The sequence below is a fragment of the Rhinichthys klamathensis genome, unplaced genomic scaffold (genome assembly GCF_029890125.1).
Source record: "Rhinichthys klamathensis goyatoka isolate OS25496 unplaced genomic scaffold, OSU_Roscu_1.1 h1tg000968l_1, whole genome shotgun sequence".
Lineage (NCBI taxonomy): Eukaryota > Metazoa > Chordata > Actinopteri > Cypriniformes > Leuciscidae > Rhinichthys > Rhinichthys klamathensis.
This window is the reverse complement of record NW_026607283.1, coordinates 228,553-255,323: the sequence shown is the minus strand read 5'-3', so window position 1 is coordinate 255,323 and position 26,771 is coordinate 228,553. Positions and strand designations below refer to the sequence as shown.

The following is a 26,771-nucleotide window of genomic DNA, read 5'->3' as shown; positions in this document are numbered from 1 at the left end:
TGCACATTACAGGCGGTTTCATAGCAGTTCTCCATCAGTGAACACTGCACACGTCAAGCGATTGCTTATGATACTACTGTTAATGGATAATGACAATGCTCATGTAGATGGTAAATAGATGAGTGTGTATTTGATCTCCCTCATCTTTTTGAATGGCCAGCTTGAAGTAGTAATGCATAAACATTTCAAAGTAAGAGTGCTGGGGTATTTTTGACTTATTTAAAATGAAAGTCCCACATTATGCATCAAAGATTTTTTTTTTTTTTTTTTCTGGTTAAGTATTTTAGTGACACAGTCAATGATGTATTTGTAATTTGATTCAACAAAACTTTGTCTGGGCCACTCAATCTATATATATATATAATCAAATGTATTGATATATTGGTGCTTATATAGCAGTATAGAAACCTTGTATAGAAGGTTTAGAGTTAATTTAATTTAGTTAAGCTATCAAGTTTTGTTAAGTAAACGATTATGAGGTACGTGATTAATTTTGAGATTGTATGGGTTTGTTTGGTATGGACATACATTATAATTTTTTTATTTGTGCTGGTCTTAAAAAAAGGTCTTAAAAAGCGATATTTGTTTCTAAAACAACAACAACAAAAACATGCAGATACCCTGGACTTGTTTCACCTCGAAAATGACTTTTGTTTTTGGCTGATGTTACCGAGGGTCAATCCAAATAGCTATTAACCATTGTTTCAGTAATGCTCTTGGTATTCTAGCCCTTCAAAAATGTTGCCAATAGTTAGCAAATTAGTTTAATGTGATTAATATTAATGTAATAAATGTTTAAGGCAGTAATAGCAAGTAATGATAAGTTTGGAAAGTGAATATGGGATACATTAAAATGCTCTCAATGGTGAATTTGACCTTCAGCCCTCGTGTCCCAGTCAAAAAAAAAAAAAAAAGCCTCCTCAAAAAATTTGAGTTTGCATCCATTGCAAACTCGCATTCAGGTCTGGCACCATTCTGATGTGGAACACTCACTTTCATGCTCCAATGAAATCTCACTGGATTAAATCAAGTCCCACCCCCCATTGAAATAAAAACAAAGAACGGCAGACTAAGACATTATCTTTGAAGAAAGAACCGAACCGAACCAAACAGATTTAAAAATACAGTATATATAAATTTTGAGATCATGTTGAAATTTGGTCTTGTTTGAATTGCAATGTCTTCTCTAACATATAGTGTTTTTATCCTGAGAGACAGGAGTACAGAAGACAGGAAATGATGCGTAAAGAGAGATAGAGTGTGATCGCGTCTTCCACAATGAGCGCCAGTGCTCAGTGTGTCTTGAGCACGTGTTCCACCGGCAGGCCGAGGCTCGGACTGTAAAGCGTAGGATTAAGCAGCAGACGATATAAGCTGACTTCCTTTATTGTCAGGCTGACTATAATGACCACAATGCATTTCCAATGTAAACTCCTTAAGGAGGGGACACAGGTCACAGGCTGTTACAGGCGTAGCATGAAATGACGAAACAAGACTGAGCGGATGAGAAGTAAATATATATATACATGGACTTTTAAGAAAAGCATACATTTTTACACACCTTATATAACACTACAGATCAAATATGTGTATACAATCTCAACAGTTGCTGCCCATGACATTTTAATTATTTAAATAGCATTTTAGCCACATGGCAGTTTTGATATCTTTGGTTTGTCACACCTGCTGAAATGGCTCTGAATGCCACAAAACTGTGAAGTGTCAAACACTTCCTAATGGCATTTGCATAACTCACACATGCCTGGTGTGAATTTCGCCCCTGTTAACACACAAACAGTGGTGGGGCGTCTTGTCTCGCGGCACACACAAGAGAGTTATATGAGATAATCATAGATATCTTGCAGATATCTAACTGAATATCTGTAAAGAAATGATTCCAAAGAGGAGATTCAGTTTATAGTGCGTTTTAAAACACTGCAAACATCAAACGTGAAACTGTTGAGCAGTCTTTAAAAAAATAATGGCATCATTAAAAATACATTGTATATATTCTATAGTGTGGGAAAAATATAGATAGATAGAACATGCACATTATATATATATATATATATATATATATATATATATAGTAGTACAGGATAGTAGTATATAGATATATTGGACAAAGTGAGAACACACACACACTCACACACGTCTGGTTCGCCAGGGGACTCTCCATAGACGTAATGGTTTTTATACTGTACAAGCTCTATATTCTGTCCTCTTACACAATCCCTAGCCCTAAATCTACTCATCACAGAAAACTTGCTGCATTTTTACATTTTCAAAAATCTCATTCTGTATGATTTATATGCTTGTTTCCTCACGGGGACCTCAATTTAGACACACACACACACACACACACACACACACACGTTGGTGCACCTATCATGTACGTTCCATAGACGTAATGGTTTTTATACTGTACAAACTGTATATTGTATCCCCTAACTCTAACCGTACCCCTAAACCTACCCATCACAGAAAACTTTCTGCTTTTTTACATTTTTAATAAAACATTGTTTAGTATGTTTTTTAAGCCATTTTAATTACGAGGACTCAGGAAATGTCCTCATGAACCACATTTACGTTGTAATAACAGTGAAACACCCATGTCATTATACAAATGTATGTCCTCATAAATCATATACACAAGCACACACACACACACACACACTTTTTTTTAATGATAACTTATTTATTCTAAAATATTTAAATGTTAAATTCAAAAGTTACATAATGCTGACAAACAGAACAAAATAAAATCATTGCGTTTATAATTAATAGGCATATTTCTAACCGTCATTATCTCCCGGGATGGACAGCGCTGCTTTATCTTCATACTCTGCGAGTGTGTTTCTACGAGCCCACGGCCCAACCGGCCCCCTGTCACCACCACGGCTCCAGTGGCCTCTTTTGTTGTATTCTGATAAGATCTACTCAGTGTTTGCTTCACCAACCTCCAGTGGTGTGTCTGGTTACTTCACTGCAATTAAGAGAAAGGAAAACATGCCCAACCAAAGGGTGGAAACATATTTTGTGTGCGCGTGTGTGCGTGGGCTTTCATTCACAGGGTTTAATGTGATTCATAGATTATGTCACAGAATACATAAGGATGGAAGATGTCTTTTGTGGTGCGGTTGTATTTCCTATTGGACTTTCTGTCCGGCGCATGCAGCGAATCGCAAGCCCCATCAAAGCAATTACCTTTGCTAAAGCCATATTAGTCTTATAATTGGATAATCTTGTATTGCTTTGGCTTAATTCATTATGTTGCACCAAATGGTTTCCTGTCCTCAATAACATTTTAGACTCTCATGTTCTTAGAGAGAAACTCCCTTCGTCTCATATTGTAGTTTTTTTTTTTCTTTCCTGAAAGCACAACAGAAAAAATGAAATACCAGAGAATGTGAATAAACACATTAGAATCAGAGACAGTGACTGTGCAATGACTATTACTCTTTTCCAAAATCTACTGCGCTGCCTTGCTATCTACTACCTACATAGGCAGCTGTCTTCTTAGGCAGCATCCAACAGAATGGAACCTCATAAGACCATTTTGGAGTGCTCTACACAGGCAGCAGTTCTGAGGGGTTTTTTTTTCAAAGAGCTCACAACAAAGCATTCCTATGACGCCTACGTAGGCAGCTCACTAGGTTTCGGAACACATCTTATTAATTATTAAATAAGCACAAAAGTTTGAGGTCAGGAATGTGAATACTTTTCTTCTGCAAGAACCCATTAAATGGATCAAAAGTGACAGAAAATACATGTATGATGTTATAAACAGATTTCTATTTCATTTAATGATGTCTTTTGAATGTTCTATTCATCAAACAACCCTGAAAAAATGTTTTATGCTTTCTACAAACTGTTTTCAACATTAATAATAACAAGAAATATTTCCTGAGGATCAAATCAGCAGATTAGAATGACGTGACACTGAAGACTAGAGTAATGACTGCTACAAATTCAGCATTGCCATAACAGGAATAACTTTTTTAAATAGACATTTTAAATTGTGGTCTTATTTTACAATATTACTGTTTTTACGTTATTTTTTATCAAATAAATGCCTTGTTGAGCATAAAATACATATTTCAAAAACATGAAAAAAAACTCTCAGACACCAAACTTTTTAATTGTAGTGTATAAGTATAAAATAGTATATATTTAAGTGAATTGAAAAATATTACAATAAATGTTGTTTGAGAGTATAGGGAGTTAAACATTATTTTTTTAATTAATACATTATATATATATATATATATATATATATATAGGGAGTACATTTGAGAGTATAGGGAGTTAAACATTATTACTTTTTTAATTAATAAATTAATAAATGACATAACCTTGCAGCTAATGGTAGTCTCATATATAATCACTATAAAATCAATATTACCTCTGAAGATAATTAATGTTTTTCTTCTTCTAACACTACCGTTGCTCTCTGTTAACATTAGTTGTTATCTTTCACTGAAGGGCTAAAGCAAAGCTATATGCACTATACGATAGATGGGTGCAAAGACACGGAGCAACACTAAGTCTGCGTGAATGATGGATAAATAATTTAATGGCATCATTTGCATACTGTATGTTCAGCTCTTATTAAAATCTAAACCTACGCCTTGATCAGAGGGAAGCGCTACTTGTTATTTTTGACCTCTTGGTGAAGCAGGCTTCCTGAATTGATCCCTGCTTTCATACAGTTGCGCTGTCACCCCCAAGTGTGCTCATGATATCCTCCTTTGGACTCAGATTGTGGAAAATTACACTGAATGGCAGAGACCTTCACAACATTCCAGAGCTGAAAGAACACGAATAAAGAGGCTAGTGAGATAAAAACGACAGACAGAGAGAGGCAGAAAAAGGAATTTTCTGCATCTGCAGCCCTTCCGCGGGTGGCAGAAGACAGCTGAAATACTGCTAATCTATTTATATCGGGAAGATTCCTCGGGACACTAAAGGCTTTGATATCTGGACAGGTTCGGAGTCCATTGTAAGGAAGGTTGTTTCCCTGGACGCAGGTCACTTATATGACATGTCTCCCAAAAGAAAAGCATTCTGGCTCCACAAAAGCCATTTGAGGATTGCATGAAACGCTGCAGGAAAAGTTAGATGACATGAAACCCATCAATGTCACATCCTAGCGCCAGTATGCTATCGTATGCTTTTCCGATGCACCCCAGCTAATTTCTGAGGAATATCATTGTTCAGACCGCATCATTGTCCCAAAAAAATGAAGTGTAACTGTGAGGGAACTTTATAAACACAACATTATTGGACTGAAATGAGCTTAGAAGCAGCCCTGTATTCCTGCTGGTGTTGAATGTCCTACATTATCATTGTCAGATATTTATGCACTCTATTTAAGACATAAAAATCCCTTTGAAATACATGAGATAGATAACAGCATCTATGTGACAGTGAATTTGTCACAGTTGAATTGTAAATAAACAAAATGAGGTTGAGAAACCATTTCACAACAGTTTCGAAAACCTTTCCTGAAAACATTTCACAACTGGTATAAAATTCAAGCTTCAGGCCCTCCAGCAAACTGCTGTTCCCAATCCCATCATGCATTTATTACACTATAAACAGGAAGAAAATAGCAAGAAAACATGGTGTCATATTATGTCACACATTCTCTGCATGATTGCTGCCTGTTACGCGTGGGCTTGAAGGACCGACGGAGCACAAGACGATGAAGATACCGTTCATTCAGGCTAATATAGCATACAAACTCTTCAGTCACTCCAAGCTGTGTCTGTTTGACTGTTGTGTTAATGTGTCGATTTAACCTGTGTGAAAAACACAACCGCCATATCTGGTGGTTACATTCTCTGATCTGCTAACTAGCTTCTAAAAAAAAACAAGTTTTGCTACCGATAACAAACAGCCCTAAAGCCACTTCACAAGCCTGCAAGAATAGCAAATAACCAAGTGTCTGGGTTCCAAAATAAGATATTTCAGCAACAAAACTTTGGGAAAGTACAAAATTTCTGTAACCACAGTGACATGGACAGTACAGAAGATGTATTGATTTAGTACCATTAGCAACTAGGTGCTAATCTGTGAAATATTCTAAATTCACCATGGTAATTATTATTTTTATTATTATTATTTAGATGTGTAATAAAAATTACTATAAATATTTATTATTAATCAGTGCGGTCAAATCGATTAAGAACGTACCATACGATTAATCACATGTAACATAAAAGTTTGTTTACATATGTGTGTGTATATATAATTATATTTAAACAGTATATTATATTATATAAATGTCTCTCTGTGTATATATATATATATATATATATATATATATATATATATATACTGTATACACACACATAACACACATAACACACACACACACACACACACACACACACACGTCAGATCTAGATCAGATATCAGATATCAGATACAGATGTCTGCCTAGACCTAATGCATCACATTGTCATAATCATTAACATGCTAAAATTATTGTGAGGGTTGTCATGATTTAATTATTAATATTATTATTTTTGGAATTATATAATGTACAAGTCATGTATTTCATTGTCCTAACTATGTGTTTACAGTTTCCAAACAACATAACAAATTTCTCAACTATCAGTTTTATAATAATCCATTAATAACTGTAAAACCATTAGCATAGTCACATGACAAACACTTGTCAGGTAAATTGGCCTTTTCGATGTTTCGACTGAAATATCTAGAACTGACAATTAGCCCTTCAACTTCCTTTAAAAGTTTTAAAAGTGTAGGGGGGTCAAATGAGTTCAGTCTCAATCTAGTGTAAGGACATCTGCGTCTCAGCTCCTCTGCTCACAGTGTTAGTTAACACATGTAAATGAGGCTAACGATCCAGACACAATCTCTCATAGCTTTCTTCTCCTGAGCCTCGAGCCTAACAGCTCAGAATGAGATATCACCAAAGAATCACCACACAAATAAACCAGAGCCATATAAGAGACTGGGTTTGAGGCTCCTTCCGTCCACAGAATTTCCCCCATTCACTAGATTTAAAATGACTTTTGCTTTCATAATCATCAAGCAGTTACTGAAGTTTTGAAACCATAAAGCTGTGGATATGTATTAGACACTTGAAAGTTTATCATTTTTAACATATGGGCCAGGCAATTCTATTTGCAAGTCAAATATCTTCATCTTTCCACTAGAAAAAAAAAAAATATTTTTAGAGGTCTGAGAGATTGAAGTAATATAATAGAGTTCATTATGATCCAAACTGTGTTAAAATGAGATACAAGGGAGAGTATCATAATAAGATGGTGATTTTGAATGCAAAACCTGCAGGACCACAAGTTTGTCCTGTTTAACCACAGAAATGGCAGAGAGTCGACTCTCGGTGACTCTTTGCCAAGCATCCGACTGTTCCACTGAGCTTGTGGGAGGCGGGGGACGTAAAATGAAAGTCACTTCTTTCCTAAACTGTTTTGCCTTCTCACTCTTCAACCAAATACACACAGCAACTCGACACAAGAGAGACGCACAAATCGGCCGGCGGAAGGCAACAGTAAAAATTTGCAATTGTTTTTTCACAAGCAAAAAGCACCATTAATGGCATTAATTTTTCACGTGCAAAAACAGGTGCAAATTTGAAATCAAAAGTGAATGGCCTTGACGTTTTGATGGCGCCTTTGTAAAAGGTCAATATCGTAGCATCAGGTTTAGCATGAGGCCTTAACTGGTGGTTGCGTTGTCAGGAGAGATTTAGACCTGACACTTGATTTCTCTCCGGGAACAAACTCCGCCCTCCTTATCTGTCTGCCGATTTTTAAACGATTTACTGTCGAGCTTGTTCTCACCCTCACACCAGTATGCTTGCTTTTATCTGGAAAAGTCACACACACACACACAAAAAGTGTTTTTGAGGATTTAAGTGAGGCTTTTGCTAAGAATTTATATGTCCAAGAAAACCCATCTCCAGTTTTAGCTTGTTAACTTTAATTAAAGTAAGTGGTCATTAATTAAATGAGTTTGTGGTTTGTGGAGGAATCCTGAATCATCTATGTTAGCGTGTGAACTATCAGAGCTCGAATCATCTACAAATAATTTCCTCTCATAAGAAATCAATCAATCAAATCAACCTGCCCAAATCCATCATCGGTAGATTTCTGCACCACCCCGCTTTTAATGTCACCCATTCAAGACGTTCTTTTAATGCCCCTCACTTTATGTTTTGTGTTCACTTCTGCCATCTTAAAAATTAATCATCCTGTTGAATAATGGCTCACGATGGAGCTGAATAATTGATGATCTAGTGCTTAATAGAGGGACAGAGGAGGCGTTACGCTCACACAACTGCTGTTGTCTGAGAGAGACAGGCGAGTTGGATTGTGTGTGTGTCTGCATTAAATAATCAATAATCAAATGACAATGAAGGAAAGACAAAACACATATGAGTGAGTATATTTATCAAAGCTGACATGAAATCAAATTTGATAAACTTTTTTAATACATGTTCCTGATTTTATTGAGTACCCCATCAGCAAACATTATCCAAAAAAAAAAAAATGTTTGTCTTTGTAAATTTTTATCAAAATGTAAATGTAACTCTGAAACAAATTTTCATTTTGGCTCCGCCTCGCCAAAAAAAAAAAAAAATAAGAATAATTTTATATCACAGTTACAGTAACCAATTCTATTTAATAATCCAGTGACTTAAATACTTAAAAATTCAAATGGTAGTTTATTTTTTTTATTTTTTTTATTATTATTTGGAGCGCTCTAGGTGAGGTCAGTATGAATATATCTGAACAAATCATGCTGGATGACAGAACATGTTTGTGACTGTCCCTCTGTACACACACACATACACACACACACACACAGAGAAAGAGAGAGAGAGAGAGAGAGAGACATGCACGCATTTCCACCCTTCGCTTTTGCACCCTTTTGACAGCAGCAGTGCTTTCATTGCTTTTGCAGGGATTAAAAATGTATGCATTTTGTTGAAACTGAGATGATGAGTCTTTGAGAATAGCAGAAACCCTCTTGTTTTTTTTCTCTAGTCTCTCCTGATGTTTTATGACCTCTTACATTGGGTGGCTCTCTTTTTGTAGCATGAAGACAGAAGTTGTTTCCCTGTTTGCTCTCCTTGTGCCAGGCTGTTGCAAGAACACAGTGCTGTCACTTTCCATGAAACATGTTCAGAATAAGGCCTTCAAAATTAAGTTTCTTTTTCTTTTCTTCCTTTCAACAAATAGTCAGTAAAAAGAGTACTAAATATTAAACTAAACAAAATATTAAATATATAATATATTAAATAAATAAGCCATTTTTTGCGGTCCTGTTACTGAAATATGTGTTTAAATACAGCCAAAACAAGGTTGAAATTTAGCCTAAATTAGTAGGGGCTAACTAGTCATGACCAAATTTTGGTTTGTAGTCATTGATCTATTTATATTTATATTGAATAAAAAGAAAACATCCTCGTTTTCGCAATTTAAAACATGTATTTAACATGGTTGAATGGTGTAGCTCAACAATTGTAGTCAGCGCTACAAATTGTGTAAATTGTAATGCATTTGATTATTTACATGTTTAGAAATTGCCTAATATATGTTTATTTCTTAGAAGTCACACTTTTAAGTAATGTTACATTAAATGCAACCTAAAGGACAAAATCGTACAGTAACATTTGGCGAATGCAAAATGGGATTATATTTTTAGTTATTTAAAAGGATATAAAAAATTATGTATGTTAGACAATAGATTGTCCAATATATCTAATAGTTCTAATGAATAAATAAATAAACAAACATTTGTGCCGATAATGCTTTTAAAAAGGCATGGAACTCCAAAGTGTACCGTTTTCGTGTGAAGTGCTCTCTGCATTTTGCTGCCAAAGAAAGTCTGTTTCCCTCCCGTATCCCCGTAGCTGAAGGGGAAACATGGAGTGTCAAGGACTTCTTTCTTCTGATTGGCAGGTGCAATCCGTGTAAGATACCTGTATAATGGTGGTCCTCAGAATTTTTTTGACCTTCTTAGACGTCTCCCCATATTAATGTCACTCTATTACCGTTAAAACGGAGGCTTCTCAGGAAAACACGACGGGACTGAATCCTCCTTATCGTCGGCAACCTGAAAGGAGGAATTTGGCGCTATCAGTTAATGGAAATGACATTTTTAAATTTCATTTTCAGATAATCCACTCCTTGTCCACTAAAACATCAAAATTACTGTTAACAATATGTGAAGGCCATATTAAAACTTACTTACTCATAGCAGTCGAGTCCCGTTATAATCGTCTTAGAGAGACACCGTGCCATTTTAATAGGATTCCGGATGCGTTCGGCACGTTATTACGCCGGTGTGCATGTCATTTACTGTTGGAATTAGAATTGTGTGTATCGGAATAATGAATAGATGAGTAAACTACCCCCTTCCTGCAGAGTATGAATGTGGTGTTCGGTATTCTCTTCTAAAAAGGGGCTGTTCAATCTATTTCCAGAAACTTCTCCAGAAGCTCCAGCTTGTACTGAGGAATTTGGTTCTTCTCTGGTTCTGAGTCGAGTTCTCGTCTCTTGCTTGTGTGGCGGCTTGATAGAGGCCTTGATGACTCTGATTAATGGATCACAAGCATCTTCTTTCAGAGAAGGATGAAAAGAAGTTAAAAAGAGTGAGATTTCATTCACGGAGAGTGATTACCGTATTTCACCACCACTCAAAGCGTTATATACGCCTTTTTACCATGTCTGCATGCTTTCATTAAAGTAGTTATTCAGGTCATGGTCATGAGGCAGTTTTGTCACACAGGTTTTCATGTATCTTTTCCAGGTCTTAAACACAGAGCTAAATGGCTAGTTAAGATGATACATTTGCAGTTCTGGTGTAGAAGCCAGCTGTGCTTGTAAGGAATCAACACAGGAATAGGAACCGCAAGAAAATGAACGATTTTGTTTTCTTTTATCATTCAATTCTGATCCGATTCCGGACCACATACATGATTTCATGAACAAGTCCTTTAGTCAATTTAATGGAGCTGGTTCATGATTCGTGAGTTGTTTTTTGTTTGGTTTTTGACTGTTTTACTGTTGCTAACGGTCAACTTAACTTACAATGCTTTGGAGAAACACAGCCCTGTCTCTAAAGTTAATAATTCACATATCAGACTATCCATAACACTTCGTGTTTGTTGTTGTGCACAATCAGCGCAAAACACAACAGAAAGCTATATTGTCTATTGATTGTCTTTGTAATATTTCACATTGCCCAGGCTTTCTTTCTGATTACGTTTAATTTAGGCAGCAAACTAACAAAAAGATAAAACATAATTTATTTTGTGTTGAAAAGTGCTGCAGGATACACTGTATTTTAGTAAAGTGTCCCATTTGTATTCATGAAAGAGGTTTAAGAGCTATTAACGGATTAGTTTACCTAAAACTGAAACATCTCTCATTTTTTAATCACCCTTATGTTACAAACTATCTCTTTCTTTCTCCTGTGTTGCAAAAACTGAGAAATTAAGAAATTGCACTGGTCAGTCTTTTCCATCTAATTGCAATGAACGAAGACTGAAACTTTTAAGCTTCATAAAGAATGCAAAAATCCCCTGTTTCTGTCCCACACACACAAAAAAGAAAGCCAAATTTATTTGATTTGCTTTTCCTGACAATTTAGTTCATTATGACATATGTTTCCTCATTCATTGCTTGCACAATAGCATTTTGAGTTTTTTTTTTTTTTGTCATTTGCTCATTTAGTGTTTGACATTGCCGTCCATCTGACCTTAATACATCCGTCACCCCTGATATTATGATGTTTGTCCTCTGGTTTTGAGATGTAGACAAGCTGCATCGTCCAGATGGTAAAGGTGAATGTGTGACAGTGGAGTCAAATGGGATGTGTTCAGAATGACTCATGTGTTGCTGTGCATTAACTAGCCCACCCCTGGACCGCTGATTGATTTCCTCTAGCGTTTCTGGCTCAATGGGACACTGTCATCTGATCACTGACCTGATATTCTAGCACAAATATGCAAACATCGAAAACAAACTCTTCACTGGCAAATGTTCATGAAAGGGTATGTGTTGTTATTATGGGCCATTCTGTAAAACTGGTGACATTTGTAACCCTCATAAAAAAAATGAACAAGAAGTTACTTGCAATACCAATATTTGGTTACACTTTATTTTAATGTGTCCTTAGTGTAATTATACACTGTAAACAAATCTGTAGAAATTACAGTATTACTGGCAGCTGCTTGCCAGTAACTTACTGTAGTTTTAAATTGATGTTATTTACTGGCAACAGTTTGTTCAAAGTTAAATGAACATTAAACATGAACAAGTCTTTATCTTTACAGAATAAAACTAAAATAACAGCCTCATGCAAAGCATTCTGGGAACCAAAATCTGAAGGAAAAAAACTGAAAAAAGTTGATGAAGATTTCTGGTTCCCAGAATGCTTTGCATTAGATTGTTATTTTATAATTTTATTCTGTAAAGACAAAGACTTGTTAATGTTTAATGTTCATTTAACTTTGAACAAACTGTTGCCAGTAAATATACATCAATTTAAATCTACAGTAAGTTACTGGCAAACAGCTGCATAACTACAGCAATTTTTTTACAGTGTATATTTAAGTACAGAGTAATATTAATTAGGATTAGGTTTTGGTTTAGGGTTAGTTGCATATAATTTACTGTTATTACTATAGTAAGTACATGTAACATCTATAACAAGGACACGAGGTAAAATTACGTTAATACCCTTTCACACATTTTTCTAAATGCATGGTAATTGTTTTATCATTTCTTTGTCTTTCCCCCTGTTTCTCCAAATATATTCTAAATGTTCCAGATGTTGAATTTTTCAGTAATATTTAAATTGAAGCTTATGTTTTGTCTTTATTCGGTCGCTCTCTTTCAATTGTTATCTTTAATTATTATTAGAAAAATAAGTAGTGTCTCCAGGTTATGGGTTACAATATTAAAATAACAGTCAACTCTGTTACTTTAATACTGTTCTATTTTATACAAATAATAATAATGAAGTGAATGCTTTAAGGATGTGGAGGCTCTTCTTTTATAACTTTATCTTGTTTTACATGGGGACTGCCCTAAAATGTTGCCCTAATGTATTTTTATTGTAAACAACTGATAACTGTATGCATATTTGTAGAAATATGACTTTAAATTATATTTTAGATAGCACCTTGTAATTTCATGGCCTTGGAATGTCACTGTCAAATTGAACTGTAAAACTGGCAACCTTGTTACTCTGTTACATTTCTGAAGACATAATCTATGCCAACATAACAATTTAGCTAGATCATGAAATGGAAGATATAATCGGTCTGATGGAATGTAAAAAAAAAAAAAAAAAAAAAAAGTCACCTTATCTAACTGGAAAAGATATGTTTCACGAATTCCCCTTTATGAATATTTAGCTTGTCAGCTTGTGTGCTTTGTCCCGACGTTGGTGTGTTTGAGTTCTATTGTGCGAATGCGTGTCCCTGTTTATGGGCCCATTTTTTATACACTTGTCATATTCTTTGACCATCAATCTCATGGCTCTTTTTGTAGTTCATTGAAGGCTTGGGGGTTAATTCAGAGGTCAAGCGAGACTTGCAAGCTGTCAATCTCACATTGTAAAGTTTGTAAACCCCCCCCGCCCCCCCTTCGGCCTTGCCTCTTGTGCATTATTCCTGCACCCACCCCTCTGAAAGGATGGCTCCTCCTCTATTCTCCGGTGGGTCTCACTCCCGCTTGGCAGAAAGACGGCCGCATAATTACACATCTGCCCTTTGTTTCTCTGTTTTGGCATTAACATCTCAAACTGGCCTTTCAGCTCTGATTTTAACGGCTCTCTTTGCACCCGGAGAAGTGGAATGTTCTTTCAAAGTTCCTCTTTTTATATCATGCAACTGTTTTGTTGAGGAACCCTTAGTGTTGCGGATCTGTTGAAGCAGATGTACACAGCTGTGAAAAAGCCTTCTGGGTCTAGACCTCTCCATCGATCACAGCCCTTGTATAGCTTTGCTAGTTTCTGTGTAAGCAACACGATTCAGTGAAGCTTTCGGCATAAAACGGCAGCCCGGTTTGCTCCATAATCAAAGGAAGTGCCGTATCAAACATCCCGGCCCGGATCCTTTGAAGATGGATGGTTGCTGTCTTAATTTGTCATGATTAGAGTTTTTAATTTGATTTGCGAATACAAAACACACATAATGGCGACAACAGGCTTTCCCGCTGTGCGTTGGAACGGCAGTATTTGTTTGAAGCACTTAACAGGTGTGGATCGGCGGTCTTTTCTGCAGCTTAGGGAGATAAGGCCTCCCGTGGAGGGGAGAGACCTCAACACGTTTAATGAGGAGCGCGGGAGTCAGTCGGGCCGCCTTCGTCCATGGTTCAGCTTCTGGAGACTGATCAGCATGTTAACCGCTCACAGCGTGAGACGGAGATATGAAAGTACGGAGCTGTTGTCGTTGATTTAGTCGAACACCCTTTGACTATGTAGGGATCAACCCTCATCCTTTATGCATTTATTTTCCTCACTGCTAACTGCTGTGAGCCGCCACCACAACGGCTTCGCTAGTTTTTTTTTTACCTCTGCAAATCTCAGCACAGATGATTTCAGGGAGAAAACATACTCTCTTTCAGAACCTATGGGGCTCCACAGTATCACGCTGTTATTTTGCTAATGCTAATGCTAACGCTGCTATGCCCACCATTTGAGTCTTTCCATGAAAGGTGTATTGTTGGTGTCCACAATATTTGATGCGAACCAAACACAAACAAAATTTATTAAGTGTTTTGCCAGTTTAAATATATTAATTATCAAAATTAATTATAAACTTTCTATTAAAAATATTATTTGTTGTGATGTTTAACATGTGCATTCTACATGACTGTATAACCATATAATTTGTATAGTCATATATATATATATATATATATATACTGGCTTTGAAAGGGAATGGGAGATGAGATTTTGATTGGTTTATTGCACGTTACACCCAAAACACACCCATTACTCATTAAGAGAATAGGGACAACCTTTTTAGACCATGGGTTGACCATTTTTCCCGTCGTTAAACTAGCAAAAGTGGATTCGGACACGCCCTAAGTATATATATATGTATATGGTGTTATATAGGAAACTATTTTAACGATCTAAGCACATGGTCTAAGCGTATACAGCACAAGTGTACTTAGGTCATGTCCGAATCCACTTTTGCTAGTTTAACGACGGGAAAAATGGTTGACGCGTGGTCAAAAAGCGTTGTCCCTATTCTCTTGATGAGTAATGGGTGTGTTTTGGGTGTAACATGCAATAAACCAATCAGAGTCTCATCTCCCATTCCCTTTAAAAGCCAGTTGCGCTCGCGCCATGGCGGATTCGCTATTTACATGGCGGAATTTGCAAGCGGAAAAACTGAACGCTTCTCTAGCGAGGAAACGGATCTGCTCGTGCGCGAGGTAAAAGCGCAGGGGGAGACCATTTACTGGACAAAATGTACGTGCGTTGTGGACCCGCCTATAGGCGCATATTATTAACGTGCTCTTTAAATAACAACAACAAAAAAAACGCCATTGACTGTAGACCAGGTTTCAGTTGGCCAATGGCTCAGTCTATTTCAACAGCAACAGTGCGCCTGAACACACCTCGTTTTCAGACCAGCACGCTCATGGACGCACAAATGGGTGCAAATGCATTTGCTATTTAAACAATGTGGCGCAGGACGTGAATATGATAACTGCGTCGCGCTGAAACTAGCAAAACACACTTGCGTCGATATATAACAATACACGTGTGTGTGTGTGCTATTTATTACACACTACACTATTTATAGTCACATTGTTGACTCTTGAATACTAATGATAGGAGGCCAAAACCTTGATACGTTTAATACAATGCATTAGCATTTAGACATTCTTTGTCTGATCATACCGAAATGTACTATTCAGTGAATACTTCTCTCACCTCATAACCATATAAATGACAATCCAAGAAGCACAAATTCCAATACTTTTGTTTAATTTGACTAGACATGAGGAAATGCTCTGTAATGCAATGATGTATTAAAGGGTGCAGAGATATATTTAGTGTATCTTCAAGAAACCTAGGGGGGTGCACACACTGTTTTTAATAGGCTCCTAAGTGGCTCGTTACTGGAGTGACGATGTTTCCCATGAGGCTGTGAGTGTGTTTTATGGGAGGCCGGTGGAGGGTGTAAACATGCAGAGAAGGAACACATTCAAAATATGAGATACTGTATATGACAGAGTTCTCTTTAGCTGGAGAATATGCGCTGGGGGCTTTTGTGGACGAGGAACCTGCTTCCTCTCAGAAAAGGATGGTAGCGGAACAGGTTTGGGAGAAGAGAGTCAGATAAACGGTAACGACAGGCTTTGAGGTAAATGGCTTGTTTGTAATGCGGGAGGTGCTTTTTCAGGTCTCAGTCATCTTCCAATAGATGGTTTCTACACCTGGGAGGAAATCTGTGTGAATTTGCTACTGGAAAATAAAAAAATCTGTGGAGGAACTGAGGCGAGTGAGACTGGAGCAGTTTAAAGGAGGACGTTTTTATGCCGGAGGAGCTCTTCATCGACAGCCAAACACTGACAGTCCACTGTGGTTTTCTTGCAGGCTTGGAGGTCAATGATGGTTATCTCTCAGAGTGACTTTCCTGGATCGTTGTGACTACAGTGATTTCGACCCAGACATGTGGAAAGCGGCAAGTCCAGTCAGAGCCAGCATGGGATGTTCAGAATGGAAGTCTTTGGTCCTCTGTGGCCTGGTGTTCGTCTTGACGGTTGTACAGAGTTCTGACGGTAAGACTTTTTTTCCCCCTTCAAAATATCACAAATCTTCTTGTTCTCATCCGAATTAGTCATCGGTTTAATGCTGTTCTTGTGTTTATGGTGCTGTTTTTTTGTTCTTTTATGAGGTGGATGTTTGAAGCAGACACCATTTCTGATAGCTCAGATAAATAATGACTGTTTCCTTCCAGACAGATAGCCTGAGGTTCTTGGGAAGCTGTGTGCATTAACACAGAGCTTGCCTTCGTTTTCTTTTTGGTTAAATTAAAAGAAAGACCATACAGTGTTTCCGAGTTTTCCCTCATCTCATCTCCGTCTGTTTACTCTCATGTCCTGTTCTAACTATAGGCCTAAACCCTACAACTGCTCATTATAAACAATATCCTCAAGTAAACACGCCTCATTACACTCTGTCCCTGCCGTAATATCTTTTTAATGCATTTTTATAATTGAATTAAATGGGTTACTGCCATAGCCATGGCTGGAAGTTTCTGCTTGTGCAGAAACTTTGAAAGATTGATTGCTTGAGGGTTTGCTCCCTGTTTCTCTCGAGTATATCCTAGAAACTTCAGATCTCATCTTTCTGATTTCATTTCGTGGGCCGAACGCTGTCTATAAGTTCGGATGTAACTCATTTGTATTCCGTGCATCTTCTCAAACTACATTTTCTGGTATTTTATGAAGCTGAAATGCAAAGCAGTGATGAAGTATTGTGGAGCCGTTTTATTGATAGTATGTCTGCCATTGAATGCCATGAAATGTGGCATTGTGCTCTTATAGAAATGAATCAGGGTTGTATATGCTGAATGCTATATTAGTCTGAGCTCATAATGCTTATTTGATAATCGTAGCGATATTACTGCTTTACAAGAGTGAGTCATTTTATGATAAACCTTAAAACTGAAGGAAATGCCATAATATTATGGGACGGATTTTAAAGGCCTGAAAACACATCGAAACTACATGTTGTATAATATGCATAATGATACTTGAATAACACTGAGAATGACCAACTATCTTACATATTAATAATGTAAAAAAATCTTTGTCGGTGTCTTTCCTCAGCCGATAGATCTTTGTTTCATTCACATATGTGAATACAGACACTTTTACACAATCTTAATTTCAGTGTCAGAACATGATTATTAAATATTGTTGCATTCTCACTGCCACAGTTTTGTAAAAATGAAAGTGAAATTTTGGCCAAGCATTTGTGTCTGTATTTTCAGAGTAAAGGCTTTTTTTTTAGTACTTACTATAAAATACAACACCACTCATACTGACTCATTCATGTACAGTAATGTGGTGCAGGTTTATTGCCTGATAAATTAGCATCATTATTTACCAGCAATTACAGTTTTCTTTGAACACACTGTGACTGGCTTATTTCACGATGGGGCTAAGTAGTTCTGAAAGAAAGCTTTGCTTCAAATGTCTGGACAATTTGCCGGTAAGGATTGTGAGTAATATGAGCCGTTCTTTTTTTTTAATTATGGAAAGGACTGAATAATATCCGTCCGTGTCCTACTGCCTTGGGCTCATTCAGAAGGAATAGCAGGGAACCATGGCCTCGACCGGTGGCCACCCGCCTGTATTCATAAAAACACTTCATTTACATCTTAATTCATATCAGAACAGTCTCTGTGTGACTTCCAGACAGGAAAATCACACATTTAAGTATTAACAGCATTCTTGGCGGCTGTAGCCTTTTGACAAAATAGAATTAAAGATTGAACTTTTGATTTACGAAGAGCTAACTTTCACCTGCCTCTATTAGGCAAATATATAACCCAGTTTTTCTTCGAGTGAATAGTTTCCTTTCATGATGTCCTTTTTTCGTGGAAGCCAATTGGAATCTTGACCTATGATGCCTCCATTTCAACTGCGGTTTTTAACTCAGAATTGGAGATTTGGTCAATCTTTTTAGATATTTAAAGGTCTTCCCTATTGATTTTTTTTTCCGGATTCGAAACACGATATGCATAAATACAGGGCTGTAGGTCATTTGCATGTCTCCAAAGCATATGAAAATGTTTGGGCTGAAAACTCTCACCATTAGCAAGAGCTGAACGATATACACCGCATAATGTTCGAAATGTGCCAACACTGTACATCTGCACAACTGTCTATCTGCATGCTTTACTGTATAATTTTACAAAACCATCCTTTTATTATTGTTATTATGATTACAACTACTATTATTTTATTATGTTTTTAGTATTGTTACGTAATGTGAAACTATTTTTTTTTTTATTTGTTGATTTCCGTTCTAAGTTCTAAAAAATAACATTATCAGATTATCTCATATTAAAAATATTCCCAATATATTCCAAAATTTTCTGAAATAACATAAAAACAAAAACATAGGTACAAAAATATACCTTATAAAGTTATGAAATTACTTATACAATGGATTTTGGTCATATCACCCACCACAATTCTACAAATCCATCTCCCAAAGGTTAACACTCTTCCCCATTTAAGTGTAACCTAAAAATCACATTTTCCACCTCAAATGGGCCCCTTATTTGGACAGCTGCTGTCCCTCTTGCCTTCAAACTCTGACTGAAATGAGCTGTCTGTCTCTCTGTCTGAAACGAGCCGTCTGTCTTTCTGGCAGAAATGAGCCATCTGTCTCTCTGACTGAAATGAGCCGTCTATCTCGACTCTTTAAACACCTCAGTTGAATGTCTGCTGATTAACAGTAAAAATATGTCACGGGGACGTCTAGAATGGCAGTTCTATATATATATATATCTGTATCTGTATGTGTGTGTGCTTGTGTGACTCCACAAATATAAGTTGTGTGTTGCATCATGAGAAATGAAGGCTGGTTGTTTTAGTTTTTGTTGTTGTTTTTTTTTTTTGTGTGTGTGGAAATGCTCATATCAAGGTTTGTTGAGTTGTTTCTGTTGCTGTCTAGCTGTCTCACTCTCCCGGTCTTTCTCCCACCCACGTGTCTCTCTCTCATCTTCTGTCCTTTTCTCCATGTCTCTGGGCTGTTGGTCTCTCTGAACTCACACACAGACAGAATTAGAGCTGATCTTTCCAGGTTCTTTGATTGACGAGGTTGTGCATTTGTCTCCTCATGTGTCAAGCAAGTATTTTAGGGAAAAAAATGTGTTTTGTATTGTGATTTTATGTCTATTCTGGGGAATGTAAGTGAAACAAAAATAACAGAACTAGCTATTTTTTAATTATTTTTCTTGATCCGGGATCTAGATCCATTTTGGTAATGTTAACCCTGCTCAAAAAAAAAAAAAAAAAAACACCCTGCCTAAGGGATTTTGCTGGTCTTTGGTGGTTCCCAAGCACGGGCAGTTGAGAAGTGGCCAAAACCCTTCTTGAACCATCAAAATAGACTAGCCTAACCAGCTCAGCCAGTCATGTAGACCAGTTTAGGCTGGTATAAATACAGTGCTGGGTTCCAACTGATTACATGTAATACGAAATCAGTTTCCAAAAATGAAGTAATTGTAATTTGATTATATTACGTGTTAAAATACTCAGACTTACGTTTTTATTGATTACATGATTACATGTTAGTCTCATAATAGGGATTCCACAATATTTTTGTCAGCTGAACCTCTTTGACCTAATGTACTTGAATTACCCCCTGAGATTTAAGTCAATAAGATAGGTCAATAATACAAGTAAGCCAATAACAATAATGAAATTAAGTTCACTGTAATCTGATGTAGGTTAATGGTCACATGACATGCAGGTAAACATATTTTTAATCTTTAGTAAGTATTTATTTGATCTTTTTTTTAGTAGTTATTTAGATTTTTTTAGTAGTTATTTTTTTAATTGATTTAATCAAGCTTTTCATTAAACTCATGATCGACCAGAGAAACCCTGACGTAATGTAATTTAATATATATATATATATATATATATATTTTTTTACATTTACTTGATTTTTGCCTTTATTGTGAAAGGATAGTATAGAGTGGACAGGAAGCGAGATCGGGAAAGGTCCATGAGCTGGGATTCAAACCCGGGTCGCCCAAAGCACAACAGCGCTATATGTCGGTGTGCTGCCCACGAGGCTATCGGTGCCATCAACGTAATGTAATATTTAATGCACTTCATGTTGTTGATAAAGAATAAAATATATTTTCTTTTTCTTTGTGATTTATATCAATACGGTACAAGATTATCCTATTCAAATCAATGTGATAATTGAGTTAGGTCAAAAGTAATCTAAAAGTAATCCAAAAGTAGTCAAATTACATTAATTTAAATGTGTAATATAATGGATTACAATACTAACTAAAATTTTTGTCATGTAATTTGGAATCAGCAACCTACTCAGACTACCCAGTGCAAGATTCGTCACAGATTTGTTTCTTACTCAAGGGTCTGATTAAATTATGTGGATCCTGCTGTGAAAAAGCGCCATTCTCTTTAGAGACAGACAAGTGTGGACAAGCCTTTCACATGCCCCAAAATCCCATCTGTGCAGTTACTTTTTGCAAGGAAACATTTAAACTAGCGAAACTGATTATCTTTGAGCGGCTAAAGCCAATTCCCCTCAGCCTCAGCCCTGTGGCTTTTTGTTCATATCGACGTTCCGTCAATATCAATATATCTGAATTCGCCCGTATTAAGCTTCTTTATTAAGATCTTGGATCCAGATCTCGGATTCCTTTGTTTTCGTTTTTATACCTCAGACTACACAGCTCTCTTTGTGTCTTTCTTCTTCTTGTCTCCTGCTTTTTGTTTTTCCTCTTACCCAGGGGTTTTCTATCAGACTGAGGGATCAGACTTCCCATAATGCCGAGCGGCCGGGGGGTCAATATGCCCGCATTCGTCTTCACCGTCTTTCATCAGCCCTCCTCCTGATCTGTATGATAAGAAAGGAGAATAGTGGGTCGGGGGCAGACTGCTCAGCAAGGTGTGTCTGTTGTCCGACGGCCCCCTGCAGCCGAGCTCTTTAAATCCTCATTAGGATTTAACCGGGAGGAGACGCTGGTTTTAATGGATTAAGCCTCATCACAGCTGCCTCCTGATTGGTGTTTGTCATGCAAAAATCAAACAGGGCCAGTCACATGTTACTTTGTTTCCTGTTCTCCCCGCAAGGTCTGGATGATACAAAACATGGTGTTGTTGGTTTCTGTTAGTGAGCTTGCAGCATGGTTTCGGGATAATAGACTTGTGGGTGTGGATGAATCCAATGAGAAAGTGACTGAAACTCTTTCACGTTGTCAATTCATTCGCATTGTTTTGCATTTAGCCCTAATCACCTGCATAAAGCAGATTAACATTAGGAAGGCCTTTTTTAAACAGACTGAAATTCTTCGGGTGGCATTCAGTTGGGGAACACCTAACTAAAATAGGCAGCAGTAAAAACTTAACAACATTTTTGAGCCGTGCGATAGTGATAGCTGTTTTCCTATAATAGTTCCGGGCTTTTTTTTTAAAAGCTGTTAAAACACTGTGGTAATGTTTTCTATCATACGTTATTTTAAGCCTAAACTGAAACATCCCACAAATGTTGCAGTTTGGTCTGCTTTTGTTTTTGTGGGAAAAATACTACAAATGCCATTTAAAGAAAAACAAGTTGGTAGTTTGGAAGCTTGTTTCTGCCACAGAATAAAAAATAAAAAAGGTAATTGCAAGTTTTTATCTCACAATTCTGACTTTTTTTCTCGCAATTGCGAGTTCACATCTGGCAATTCAGACTCTTTTTTTTTTTTTCAAAATTGCGAGATATAAACTTGCAATTGCTTAAAAAAAAGTCAGAATTGCGTGATATAAACTCACAATTGAGTAATAAAATTGTGTGATATAAAGTCGCAATTATGAGTTATAAAGTCAGAATTGACAGTTTATATCTCACAATTCTGACTTCATAATACGCAATTGCGACTTTATATCTCGCAATTCTGACTTTATAACTTGTAATTGGAAGTTTATATATTGCGAGATGTAAACTTGCAATTGTGAGATAAAAAGTCACAATTATCTTTTAAAATGTTTTAATCTCTGGCAGAAACAAGCTTCCATAGTTTACAGAAGGTCTTATTGAAGTATAAGTTTAGGTAACACTTTATTTCGATCGTCCACTTTAGAGATTCTACCAACTATAAGTAACTTTGCAGCTACATGTCAACTAACTGTCATTAGAGCATTAGTAGACTGTCTGCTTAATATTTGCAAACACTTTATTTTGTTGGTCCCCCAACAGATATTCTACTGACTATAAGTAACTTGGCAACTACAAGTCAACTTATTCTACTAACCCGAACCCTAACACCTAACCACAACCTAACAATCTACTGACAGTCTACTACAGTCTACTAATACTCTAATGAGAGTTAGTTGACATGTAGTTGCAAAGTTAGTTAGTTAGTAGAATGTCTAAAGTGGACTATCAAAATAAAGTGGTTGCAGTTTGGTACTTATCATTTTAGTAGTCCAAATATATCATCCTCATTGGTTTGTGCAAGATAAACATTGCATGAATAAAATTAGTCAACACATGCCATTTCAAGCATTTATGCAGAAGACCTTACATTTTTAGACAACCGAAACTGCAGCATTTTCTTTTTTCAGGCACATTAAAATTGTGCTTCATGTAATAACATTTAATTTATCTAGTTATCTCTACACAAAAAAATAAGTTGAAATAACTAAATTGCTAAAAAAAAATTTACAGTGTATTCCGTCAATATATGCTGGTAGATAATAAACAGGTTCAGTGTAGTGAGGTACCTTTTGTTAGTTATTCAGGAGAAGCTTGACTGTAAATTTAAGTACTTCGAATTATTTGCAGCTTGGCAAGCTGCAGTTTCAAAAGTTGCTTCCTCAACACTGACGGCATTAGAGGGAAATGCCTGCTCTTTCATGGACAGTTTCAGCTGAGAAGACAACTATGCATTGCTTAAATTGACAGTGATGAAGACCATCTCTTATTACACGTTCCTGAGTGTTTGCAGGTTTTTATTGGATGTAGCCCACATGAGTCTCTGTGTGTTGTGTCTCTGGCTCTGGCTCTCTCTTATCTTGTTTGGTGTCAAGCTGGTTGGTGAAATGATGGGTACAGCAGCAGGAGGTCACAGCAGACCCACTGAAATCAGACCTTACACCTTATCTTCTTGTTAAAGCGCATATCAAATCTAAACAGAATTGTGCTGTGGAATATTTACGATTCGGCTCTCTGGCGCTCCTAGGACTGTTTCTCTGTAATGTGGTTGTTTAGGAGATCTTGGGGGGGTGATATCGTGACGAGAAACAGGCCCCTATTATAACCATCTTTGTTTCACTTCTCTTGCTTTTGTTTCGAGTCTGAAAGATTCGATCAGGCTGATGGATGAAGGAGAGAGATGGGGTTGTGGATTCGCCTCTGAGATGTTCTAGTCTCGGATCTTTGAAAACAAAGATGAAAAGATGCATCACTGTTACTCATCTCCTTTCTTCTGTTTTACTCCTGAATCTCTGATCATCGTCGTTGATCTAAATTAAAGATGGCGGTAGAGTGGTGACGCTGATCACACAGACTACGTCTTTCCCGCGTTGACTTTAGATAACAGGTCTCTCTTTCACTTACTGGAACTGAAGTCGTTTTAACAATGACGTGGATAATTCACCCCAAAAAGAAAATGCTGTTGCTATTAACCCACCTTGATGTTATTCTAAACTCATATGACATAGAGTGCAACAGTGCCTGCCCCCTTTCGGGAGTATTTTTTTCGTTTAATTTTTCCCATAGGGATTTAAAAAAAAAATCTTCATTAAAGAGTTATAACCCATGCACCAAGCCAATCAGCTATGAGGTGAACACTACAAACTTTGATTTGAAGCAAAAATGCTTTTGAAAATCAGACAAAGGTACAAGACTGTGTTGGCTACGTAATGGCTTTAGTGAGGGAAAGAACCTTGAAGCATTGTGAACAGCATTTTAATTGAATTAAAAATAATGGAGAAATATAAAAACACTTATTTACAAATGTAATCGATTAATCGCATCTAACATAAAAGTTTGTATTTTCATAATATATGTGTGTGTATATATTATTATACATATATATTATATATACATGCATATATTATGAAAATACAAACTTATGTTAGATGCGATTAATTGCGATTAATCGATTTGTCAGCACTAATATACAGTATATACATAAAAACAATATATTTAACGTTTATTGCAAAATATGCATATATTTACAAACACAAGTGTTTTGAGAGCGTAGAGAGATCAACTCGATTACGTCATGCGCAGTGCCTCATGGACGTGGCGGAGCTAAAGAGCTATTTTGGCATGCATTTCTTTTTTCGACTCTGATTGGTGCAATTTTCTGTACAGCATCATGAGTTTTGTAGTTTTTCACCAGGAATTCACAATTATTTTTCCCAATTATTTAAAAAATATTCTAAAATAATGCAGGCTGACGGCTTCAGCAGAAGCAAATACCACGGATTAACAACCTCATATAGTAGGTCTGTCTTTAAAGGTTTCATTTATTGTTCAAAATCAACTAACCTATGGAGAAAATGAATGGAGTGTTTTCTTCCAGAACCCAGCTGTTGCACTCTATTCTGTCTTCTGCAGAACACAAACAGACAATGGTTAGGATGGTCACACTGCTCTTTTTCATACAGTGAGCAGACACTATCAAGATGAAAAAGAGGGGGGAAAACTGCCTAGATTTTTTTGTCATAAAAGTTTAGAATGATGTGAGTGTCAGTAAATAAAAAAATAATAATTGGTGAAGTATTAATATAACAACAAATATAACATGAAAGTTGTCTTTTGAATAGCTTCATTCTCAAAGTGAGTATTTAAAGACTAGCTAAGCAATCCTCAGTTTCTTGCTATATAAATTAGGACAGTTCCCATTTGTGTGGCCGTCACAGCAGATGTTGCAGTCGTTCTTCAGCAGAGAGTGTATCAGTGATGTCATCTCAAAGATCGATGGCTGAAAATGTGCAGCAGATTCTGTTACTCACAGGGAGGTTTGTTCTCGCTAGTCCTACTAAATGAACTGTATCCTGTTGTAGTTTAAAAAATGCTTTGAGGTAGACACCCAGACAAAGAAACATTCCCAAGAACAAGATTAATCTAAAGGTCGGAAAGCTGGTGTCGTTACGTTTTACTTTGTGCCTTGTGCCTTGGAATTGAGCCTTTTACAAAAGGTTGATGCTGGTATTTGGGACATTCTGTAAAATCAGTCCCTTTTGTGTTTCTCATTAACAGTGTAAATAATTATACATTTAAAAAGAAATGGCTGACTAACCATTTAGGTTTTAAGCAAGGTTATTTTATATAGAATTTCATACACAATGGTAATTCACTTTACATACATGTGTCATGTGTACATATTATCAACCCTGTTACCATCATAAATATTCAATTAAGCAAATAAAAAATAGGCATAATCATTATATATATATATTTTTTTTTTAACTCGACAAGAACAAATACATTTATCCCCCTTTCACTTTATCATATATTTTGTGAGAAGAGGAAAGCCTAACCTGTCAACCCCATTACCATATATATATATATATATATATATATATATATATATCACTGAATAGTATTGGTATGGTTCTCTTTGTTAAAAAATATATTGAAGGAAGTGAAATGACCTTAAATGCAGACTAGCAAATGAACTATCAACCCTGTTACTTTTTAATGTAGATTATCGCCCATTTTAATATTAATTAATTGAGATTGTTTATTAACACAAACATATTTCTTAAAGGAATTTTTAAAATGAGATTTTAAAAAATGGAAAAGGAAAGTCCTTTTGTATTGTCTTTGCTCAATAATATGCATTTGGGATGCAAAATTCCTCCGATTTATGAGAACTGCACATGTAATGTTGTAATTTTTCCTAAGCACTTTTGAATGACCGAGCAAAATGTTTATCTTTCAGATGAAAAAATAAATTAAGAAATCACTGAAGGAGACAACTTAAGACTGTGGGTTTCAATACAAGGTTTTTACCAGCA

General features: G+C 36.4%; 1 protein-coding gene across 41 annotated transcripts in view; it reads left to right on the top strand.

Annotated features, from left to right (window-relative positions):
- adgrl2a (adhesion G protein-coupled receptor L2a) overlaps window positions 1–26,771 on the top strand; it is a 116,353-nt gene that overhangs the window by 6,776 nt on the left and 82,806 nt on the right. For all 41 annotated transcript variants that reach the window (XR_008805962.1, XR_008805960.1, XR_008805961.1 and 38 more), the window contains exon 2: window positions 16,630–16,814. Coding sequence is in view for 38 of the 41 variants with exons in the window: in XM_056244347.1 (XP_056100322.1) it covers window positions 16,706–16,814 (109 nt within the window). In the remaining 3 variants the exon portion in view is untranslated. The remainder of the gene's footprint in view (window positions 1–16,629; window positions 16,815–26,771) is intronic.